Source organism: Hipposideros armiger, unplaced genomic scaffold (assembly GCF_001890085.2).
Source record: "Hipposideros armiger isolate ML-2016 unplaced genomic scaffold, ASM189008v1 scaffold_662, whole genome shotgun sequence".
Lineage (NCBI taxonomy): Eukaryota > Metazoa > Chordata > Mammalia > Chiroptera > Hipposideridae > Hipposideros > Hipposideros armiger.
The window spans coordinates 193,889-204,318 of NW_017732012.1; the positions used below are offsets into that span (position 1 = coordinate 193,889).

The 10,430-nt window shown below is 34.6% G+C and overlaps 1 protein-coding gene across 1 annotated transcript in view; it reads right to left on the reverse strand.

The window, feature by feature from the left end:
• CD163 (CD163 molecule) overlaps positions 1–10,135 on the reverse strand; it is a 30,351-nt gene extending 20,216 nt beyond the window's left edge. Inside the window, exons 1-4 of the mRNA XM_019626194.1 lie at positions 9,996–10,135; positions 8,747–8,833; positions 6,604–6,924; positions 2,784–3,104 (exon numbers count right to left, since the gene is read on the reverse strand). Coding sequence (XP_019481739.1) covers positions 2,784–3,104; positions 6,604–6,924; positions 8,747–8,833; positions 9,996–10,041 — 775 coding nt within the window. The 5' untranslated portion in view covers positions 10,042–10,135. The remainder of the gene's footprint in view (positions 1–2,783; positions 3,105–6,603; positions 6,925–8,746; positions 8,834–9,995) is intronic.
• Between the last annotated feature and the right edge of the window lie 295 nt (positions 10,136–10,430).

The following is a 10,430-nucleotide window of genomic DNA, read 5'->3' on the forward strand; positions in this document are numbered from 1 at the left end:
GAGAAAGACAAATACCATATGATTTCACTTATACGTGGACTCTAAAAAACTGAATAAATGAGAAATGTAAACAGAAATAGTCTCAGAAACACAGAGGAAAAACTGAGGGTTGCTAGTTGGGAGGGGGCGGGGATGAAAGAGAAGGGGAAGGGATGAGACAATACAATTGGTAACTACAATATGGCCTCAGGGGTAGAAAAGACAGTCTGAGGAATATAATCAATAATGTTGTAAATATTTTTTAGGGGGCCAGATAGACTCATGTCTTGTTAGGGAGACCACTTCACAGTTGGTGTAGAAGCCTGACCCACTGCACTGTATTTCTGAAGCTGATGTTGAATAATAATGTATGTCAACTATAATTATATATACATATAGTCATGGGACATGGAATAGAGAGTGGGAATGGAGTCAATGGAATTGTAATAGATAAGCATGATATCGGGGTGGGAGGGCAGTAGATGGGGGAGGGCGTTGTTTCTGTGAGAAGGGTGTAAAGGATAACTATTGCATTGTTCTGTACACCTGAAACTAACAATAAAAAAAAAGTGAAGGGGTTAAGAAGCACAAAATGGTACTTACAGAATAGTCACAGGGATGTAAAGTACAATATAAGACATATGGCCAATAATATTGTAATGGCTATGTATGGCACTAGGTGGGTATTAGATTTATCAGGAGATCATTTCATAAATTATATAAATGTCTAACAACTGTGCTGGGTATATGAAACTAATATAAAATAATATTGAATGCCAACAACAATTTTTAAAAATAGTCACAAGGATGTAAAGTACAGCACAGAGAATATAGTCAATAATATTGTAATAACTACATATGGTGTCAAGAGGGTACTAGACTTATCAGGGTGATCACTTCATAAGTTGTGTAAATGTCTAATCTTTATGGTGTACACCTGAAACTAACATAATATTGTATGTCAACTGTAATTGAAAAATAAATGAAAAACAAAGAAACAAGTATAAGGGGATTCTAAATAGCTGTATCTGAGGTGAATTAAGGAAAAGGGGGAGATATAAGTAGAAACAAAGAAAACAATGATACACTACTGCTGAAAACTTAAAGATGGGAGAAATAGTGGATCAGGTAAGAAGACAGAACTTTTCAGTATAGAGAGCATTCACTATAGGAAGAGTTCCTAACAGGAGGTCCAGGGGCTGAATTTTACCTAGAGGTATACTTGTTTGACCACCACAGATTTTTTTTGTTGGAATTGTTTGTTTTTTCTTGCTAAGTATATATTTGCATGTATTTAGATGGTACCCACATACTTTAGTTTGCCTCAATACTCAACACTCAATTTCCTGTCTATACTACCTGGCCAGTATTATGTGCCTGGCCTCTTTGTGACCACTTCTTTAAGTTTAAAAGCAAAGCAAAGAGAAAAGGGACTTCACCCTTACTGCTTTCATCTTCTCCCAATCGATATTCCTCAAAGTACAGAACTTGATTCTGAGTAATATCCTATAATAAATAAATTAGTTTTTTCCTCTGGCAGTTTTATTTTTTGCTGCCACAATACTATTTATTATGATTTCTTAGCCTGTATAAAGCATATTGAGAAGCAATATGCTGATTGGGAGCCTAGACACATTTTGATGGGTAAAGGAGAATGGAAAGTACATTCCATTCAAAACACTGGTAGAAAAATACTGTGTTTTTTCTACCCCAAATCCCTTTCATTTTTTTCAGCTAATGAAATCTATATTTTCTGTAGGAATCCCATTCTTTGCAATTCAGATGATAGATGGTTATATTGTTCAACAATAAAAAAAGAAAGTCCAAGACATAAAAAAAGAGCCAGAACCCTGATGACATTGGTTAAGTGCTTGAATTCAGCCATGAACTTCCTGAATTTCCCAGTTTTATTAGTCAGTATTTTCTCATTTTAATACTAGTTTGAATTGAGTTTCCTGCATTTGCCTCTCTCCTCCCCTCAAAAAAGAAAAAAAACCTGGTAAATACAAGGACATTTTAACTCTAATTAAATTTTCCTAAGTGTTCCTTGGGGTTCAAGACATCCTAGGTCTTCTTCAAACTAAGAACTCAAGTTAAAAAAAGGAGACCATCATCCCTGCACATACAAATTCATTGCCCATGTCCCCTGATAAAGTATGGAACATGAAAGTCTCTAGACAAACTCAGTGCCTACTCATACCATAGCAGTAGCATAAACAAGGTTTTAATGGAAACCAACAATTCTGTTTTAATCATTTGATTTTGTGAATTTGAATTAATACTTTGGGAAGGAGTGGGTTAATGTGGCTAAAGAGGAGACTTTTGTAGGTAGAGGATAATAAGGTGATTTTCTTTTTAAAACTCATCCAGAAAGCAAAATTTGCTAGTTAAGCCATTTCTTCTTCCCTCTTTTGTTTTCCTTTTTTGGGGGGTGGGGGTGAGAGGAATAGAAAGCAAGATTTGTAGCAGTGCCACCACGTCCTTCACGCTCAGGATATGAAATGTGCTGGTGGGTGTTCCCGNGTGGGGAGGAGGGGGGTGGGTGGGATTGGACTATTCTCTAAACATCTCCTTCTATCCTTACTACTTAGATCTCAATTTCACTGTTCATCCCTCCTCCCTAATCTATTAATCCTGATTTCAGTTACAGTAAAAATCTCACAGCTATCAGATCTGGAACCTGACATCAGGTAATAATAAAGTGACAAAGGAAAAAGATTTCATTGTGCATTTAAGAGTTCAGACTTTTAAGACTTTTTTTTGCCCTCTTTTGGAGAGCAGAACAAATCAAGATCAGTCCTTACCTAAGCAAATCACACCAGCATCCTCAGAATGATCGCAATTATGCTTTCCCCATCCTTCGTGTTTGCAGTTCCAGAGAGCTGACTCATTTCCATTGCATACAAGATCATCAAACCAGATTTGTCCAGAACCTTCTCCAAAAATAGATGAACTAGAGACACTGAGAGCACTTCCACAATTAAGTTGTTTACAAACCACAGAAGCGTGATGCATGTTGAAGTTATCATCACAAACTGTTCCCCACATTCCTTGGAATTTGACCTCTATTCTTCCTGAACACCGCGTTTCTCCACTCTTTAGCCTCATCTCCAAATCAGACCCATCTACAGCAGAGAAAAGACCAGCGTTCAAAGTGTTATTCATTCAGAAAAAATTTTACTTTATTTTTTAAATTTTTAATTAATTAATTTTAAAAATTAGTTTCAGGTGTACAACACAGTGCAATATACTTTTTACCCCTCAAAGTGACAACCCCTCTCCCCCACAGTAGGAATTTTAGAAAATAAGATTCCTTGGGACACAGGATTTTATGCTTTCCTTAAAATGGTGCCTCATTTTGGATGCTGCCTATCTTCATATATTGAAGAATTTTAATTATTTAAAAATAAGATAACAATTAGGTCTTACATGTATATATACTTATCAAAGAGAATGTTTTACAGATTAAATTCACTTTTTGTTTTGTTTTGTTTCGTTTTCTTCCTTTATGAGGACAGAACAAACACTCTTTTATATAGAAATAGATAAAGTCAACTCAAATCAGTTATTTTAAAAACTAGAAAAAAATAAAACTGGTCCACACAACAAAGTAGTAAAAATGACTAACTGGTCACTTGTTGAACATTTAAAATCTTTATCTTAATCTTTATCACAAATAGTTCAGAGCATGAGTAATTGCCTGAAGTTGAATTTGAAATTAGAAAACAGAAAAAAAGTGAAAATAAAATGCATTAGCATGCATATTTTTCCAAGGGCACCCTGTGGTATACCAAATTATTAAAAATTGAGGACAAAAATAAATTAAAATAATTCATTTCTTACCAATTTTCTGTTTAAACCAAAGGGTTTTTTTTTTATTCCATCCCCAAAGCATCTGGTACTATTTTTTAGCAAAGAACAGCTTTTTCTCTATGCACTATCCCTTAGATTTTCTATGAGGACTAAAATAACTGAGAAAAGATTTGGCATGAAATTTTTGGACACATGAAAAACAAAAATTGTTCGTGTTTAAACAAAAAGTGTAGAAGCTTCTTTTTGAAAAAGCAATTCAATTTGAAAAGCTCTAAACTCCAGGTAAAATGACCACTTAACAAGATTTTTTATTATGAACAATTAATAATAATAATAATAATAATAATAGCTCACAATCAAAACATGCATATGTTGTTCTAAGTATATTAGGTATGTTCCCTTCTTTAGTATTCACAACAACTTTAAGCATTATGTGTTATTACCACTATCCCTACTTTACAGATAAGCAAAATGAGGTTAAATAATTGGTACAGGTCAAATACCTAGAAAATAATAGAGCTAGGATGTAGGGGGGAAAAGCAGTGGTGCATTAGTGTCTATTCTCTTCACTTTTTTGCTATACTGCCCCTGTGCATGTAATAACCTTAAAATTTCCCAGGAGGCAGAGGCTCTGAGGTTTGAGCATTAATCAAGGTGGAGAATCTCAGAAATTCAGACTCTGAAATCTCATGAAACTAGTGAGTTCAATGGCTGTATATTCCTATTATTATGCACCAGTAGGAGCTTTAGATGTATAAATTTGAAAAAGTAAGTTTGATTAACTCCATCCTTAAGCATAAAAAATAGAAAACAAAAGTTAAAAGTACTACACTGTGTCTTTTTTTAAAATTAAAATTTATGGGGGTGACAATTGTTAGTAAAGTTACATAGGTTTCAGGTGTACAATTCTTTAATACACCATCTGTATATCACATTGTATGTTCACCACCCAGAGTCAGTTCTCCTCCATATATTTGATCCCTTTTACCCTCACCTACCACCCCCCTACCCCCTTACCCTCTGGTAACCGCTAAACTATTGCCTATGAGTTTTTGTTTCTTCACTTGTCTTAGCTTAAAAAGTCAACTCTATAGACAGAAATAATTATGATAAGAGCCTGGCAAGGTTTATCATGATTTTTAACTTTGCTGTAGGTGTTTGATGCACATGTTACCATTGCTTTTCCCTGAGTAATGATTAACATAAAAGACAATAAGGAAGAAGGAGGAAGATGAAAAGGGGGAAGAGGAAAGGAGGAAGAAAGGAGGAAGAAAGATGGGGGACAGAAGTGGGGAGGAGGGAAGAGGGAGAAAGAAAAAAGAACAAAGAGAACTGAGTAGTCAAGGTAATAAGAAGCCGTGAGCCATGAGGAAACTAACGTTAATTTTTAACACCTATTATATACCAGACAGTGTATCAGTAGGTCTATATGTATTCTATCGAGTCCTCAGAAACTGAAGTTTAGAAAGATTTAACAACTTTCTCAAAATAATATCATTCACAAGTGGTTGAACTGGAATGTAGTCCAGCGTTTTTCTAGATACTAGCCTGTTTTGCCTCCATTACACCACAATGCTTGGGTAGAGATTAGTCCCTTCTAAAATCAGTCCTATGGAGGGAATGATCTCTAAGAGAGGGGCTGGGAGGGGAGAGGGTTGCATAAAGCGCAATGAAGCGAGCAAAGAGAAATGAGAAGCCCAGGAATTTGAATTGGGTCAAAAACACAACTTTGGGATTTGTCAGCAGAAAGGTCTGACACATGACTTTCTGAGATTACAAGGTCAACTGAGATAAAGCTTATAAAATATTTTATAAATTAAAACCTCTATGTAAATAAAATGAATAGCATTGTGTACTGGAAAACACGACTATACTTTGTGAAACATCCCTTGTCTGACAAAGAAGGATTAGTGCTAAGAATGTTTATTTTTTCATTCAGTAAGTTGATTATCAGTTAACAGAAAATAGGGTATGTAATTAATTATTTATGGATCAATGCATGAAAGCAGCATGTCACTGGGAAAGGGGACAAGGCACTAACTTCAATATCATCGTTTTTTATGTAGGAGTTGGAGGTTATAGTCAGATTACTGAATATCAAATAGAAGCTAGTCACTGCCTCATTGATTGAAATGTTCAGAACCTCTTTTGATTGATTGATTGATTGATTTTAATTGTCTTCAGAATTTTATTTTATTTTTAATTAAAGTTTATTGGGGTGAAAATGGTTAGTAAAGTTACATAGGTTTCGGGTGTACAATTCTGTTATACATCATCTATATATCACATTGTGTGTTCACCACCCAGAGTCAGCTCTCCTTCCATCACCATATATTTGATCCTGTTTACCCTCATCTACCACTCCCCTCCCCCCTTACCCTCTGGTAACCACTATTGTCTGTGTCTATGAGTTTTTTTTCTTTGTTGGTTTGTCTTGTTCCTTTGTTGCTTTCAGTTTTATATCCTACATATCAGTAAAATCAAATGGTTCGATTGGATAAAGAAGATGTGGCATATACACACAATGGAATATTATTCTGACATAAGAAAAGATGAAATAATGCCATTTGCAAAAACATGGATGGATCTTGAGATTATTGCACTAAGTGAAATAAATCAGGCAGAAAAAGTCAATTTATTTTTAAATATGGACTTTTTCATGTGTTTTTTGGTCTTTTAGCATTGCATTGGGTAATTTTATATGTGGAATAGATTACTTACTGAAAACTGGCTCCTTCTTGTTTTTAACCCATCTACATATTTTTCCCACAAAGCATTTTATGTTGAGGCTTTGACTTATGCAAGACTTACCTGAGCAGGTTACTCCAGCATCCTGTAGGTGAGTGCAGTTATGTTTTCCCCATCCATCATGTTTGCAGTTCCAGAGAGCTGATTCATTCCCTCGACAAGAAACATGATCCATCCAAATGCGTCCAGAGCCTGCACTGGAATTAGTCCATCCAGTGGATTTGATAGAAGTTGGACATCCTAGCTGCCTACAAATTACAGAGACCTCATCCATGTCCCAGCCATTATTACACACAGTTCCCCACTCCCCCTGGACTTTCACTTCCACTCTCCCAGTACACTTGTTTTCACCATCCGTTAGTCTCAGTTCCTTGTCTGTTTCTCCTGTAACAAAGGGAAAGGCAGCAATTGGCCAAGATCCAAAGAGCAAGTAGAGAATTATTACTCCTTAGATTATCTATTTATTTTCTAAAGCCAGGTTTGAGAAACATTCCTGGACTCATCCATGGTACAATAGGATAACAAATGCTATTTCATAAAAGTTCAAATGCAAATATTGATAATACAGGTTTCAGATTGAACAATGACATAAACAAGTAAAGCTAAGTAACAGAATATTATATTATATCATTATATTATGGCTGACATTCTTTATAATGTCAATTTACAGAATCTACATGGATAGTTTACTATTTAAATAAGATAGTACAAAATTTTAAAGGAATGAGCTACATAAGTTTCTCCAAAATCCCAACATCAATAGAAAGAAGGCTGATGGTTAGGATGAAAAGACCAGTTATAAAAAATTTTACACCTGTTTCACATATATATGTAAAATATCATACATTTTGAAAATACCAGTTGAAGCCTACAAAAGACTCACTTCAGATAGAAAGACACACACAGACTGAAAGTAAAGAGATGGAAAAAGCTATTTTATAAAAATTGAAATAAGAAGAAAAAAAAACCTGGGCTAGTAATACTTATACCAGACAAAATAGACATTAAAACAAAGGCTACACATCTGGGTATTTATCCAAAGAAACCCAAAACAGTATTTTGAGGGGACTTGTACATTCATATGTTCATCGCAGCATTATTTGCAATGACCAATATACAGAGGCAAGCAGAGTGTCCATCAATGGATGAACAGATAAAGAAGAAGTGGTACATATATACAACGGACTATTACTCAGCCATACAAAAGAATGAAATTTTGCAATCTGCAACAGTATGGATCGACCTAGAGGGTACTGTGCTGAGTAGAGTAAGACAGACAGAAAAAAGGCAAATGTCATGTGATTTCCCTTATATGTGGAATCTAAAGAACAAGATAAACAAACAAAACAGAAACAAAGTCATAAATACAGAGAGCATTTTGATGGATGCCATTAGGAGGGTGGGTGAAGTGGGGGAGGGGGTTAAGAGGTACAAATTGGTAGTTACAAAACAGTCATGGGGATATATAGTATAGCATAGAGAATATAGTCAGTAGTATTGTAATAACTGTGTATGGTGTCAGATGGATACTGGATTTATGGCAGTGATTACTTTGTAAGTTATATAAATGACTAATCACTGTGTTATACACCTGAAACTAATATAATATTGTATGTCAACTGTAATTGAAAAAAATCTTTAAAAACTACTAGTTGAAATATGACAGAAATGGATCTACTTAAATAGAAGTTGAGACGGAGCTATTTTCCTATTATTTTCTACTATAAAATAAATCCCCTCTCCCCCACATCCCTCACAAATGTCTCAGCTATCACTTCATGGTTATTTTAGCTAACAGACGAACCTGTGGTCCCACTGATAAATATATCCAGTCTCTCAAAACATTTTTAGATAAATTTTAACATTTGAATTTATAAAAGTGTCCCTAAAATTCCCATAATCCCAGTAATTCTGAGGTTTCTCCTCTTCTGTATTGTTCCTTATTTTTTAGTTATTGTTATTTCAAATCTTAAGTAAAATGCAATTTTTTCTCTGTGAGAGTTTATTTTTGGGGAACTGTGCTATTATTTTGTTCATTTTGTGTGTATCACATGGTTAGTTTCTTATTTTGTGCATTTAATATCTAATCCTTTGAAACCATGAAGCATGTTTTTAGATGCTATTTGGCCTTAAGGAGAATTATTTGCTTTTCATTGATTCTTGTCAGAGTGGGCTAAGGCTGCAACAGATTTGACAAAGTACTCACCAAGAGAACTGGTAATCAAACAGGCACTGAGAACTGAAACCACAGCAATAATGAAGGGACTCAAGTGGACAAAACATCTTCTAAAGTCTGTGAAGAAAAATAAAAAGGGCAAAAGTATAGTCTTCCTAAAAGGAGACTTTGGAGAAGGCAGATGGTTTCAGAGATTTGAGATGAATAAAGAAGGTCAAATCAAGACAGAAAATCCTTCCTTCTAATGGCAAGGCAGACAGAAAAAATTAATACCCAGTTTCATAGAGTCTCAGTGAAATAACTTTGAAACTATTCATGTTGATAGGCAACTTAATGGTGAGTAATTAGAAGGAACTTGGGAATGGAAAAAGAATTTCAAGAGCAGCCTTACAACCTGGAAAACTGAAAAGGCATTAATGAAACTTAGAAGTGGGTAGCTCTCCCTGAAGGCACAGAGAAATATTCACTATGGATGTTCTTGTCTCCAAACCTATTTGATTCACATTGTTAGATGGTAAATTCCATGAGGAAATGGATTATATCTATCATGCTCACCATAGTTGCATGAGTACCTGGCACTGCGCCTGCTAAATAGTAGCCAGACAATACATTGATGAAATGAAGTAACAATGTTTATATTGGAAAGACTCAAATATTGGATCTCATCTCCAGACATAGCATAAAATGCTCTTTAAAGCTCTCTTTATCACTCTCATTTCTTCTTCCTATACTAAGCTAACACTGATTTAAAAGTAAAAATGCTGTGGTAGCCATATAGTCGCACTTACTTTGGGATAAGTCATTGAATTTTGCACTTATGATTTCTACTTTCATGTGATATGTTATACTTCGATATAAAAGCTTGAAAAAATTGAAAATTCTAAATGAGTTTAACACATCCATATAAATCACGAAGTAGATTTTAACACTCAGCGGTGTTATTCTAAATTTCTTCTAGGTAATCAACTTACAATTAATATTCATTGCTACATATTTTATCTTTCCTAACAACTATTGTTTTCATACTCAATTCACTTATTTCAGTTCTTTACTTAATTCACCTCAGCAGTTTTACAAAACGATGCCAAATCTAATCCTTATCTCATGACTTCAATTTAGAATATATGGCAAAGTATGAGGCCCTGCCATGTAAACTTAATGCCCTCTTCCCATTCCTTACTCTCCTGATACCAATCCCTATTAAACCAGATCTATTGACTGTCAGAATAATGCTATATTCCATTAAAGGATAAATGTAGAATAAATGAGAAGATTTTACCAGCAGATCCAAAGCTTTCATGTGGTACCATTCTGAGTTTGTCCATCACAAAGTCTTCTTTGGTTCCCAAAGTCCCAAAGATTTCTAATTTTTCTTGTATTATCCCCTAGAAACGTTCTCCTAAAGAAGAGGACCACTAATAATTCTAAGAATCATCTCACTTCCACAAAAATATAGAAAGGCTATGTAATGGAGGTGGAGTCAACCAAAAAAGGGAAGTCATTAAAAGAGTGAGGTTCCCTTTCATACTCATGTTTTCTTCAATATGGGACATGAAACAACCAAAGAAATGGAGACAAATTCACAAAATTAATGGGAGATATTAACCCATACACTATTGTTGAATTGACTATATCAAGTTTCTGCACTTTGCTTTGGACTAATATATTAGAAACAAAAATAGTAATTGTTATCTGGTCAAATTATGTCAAAAAA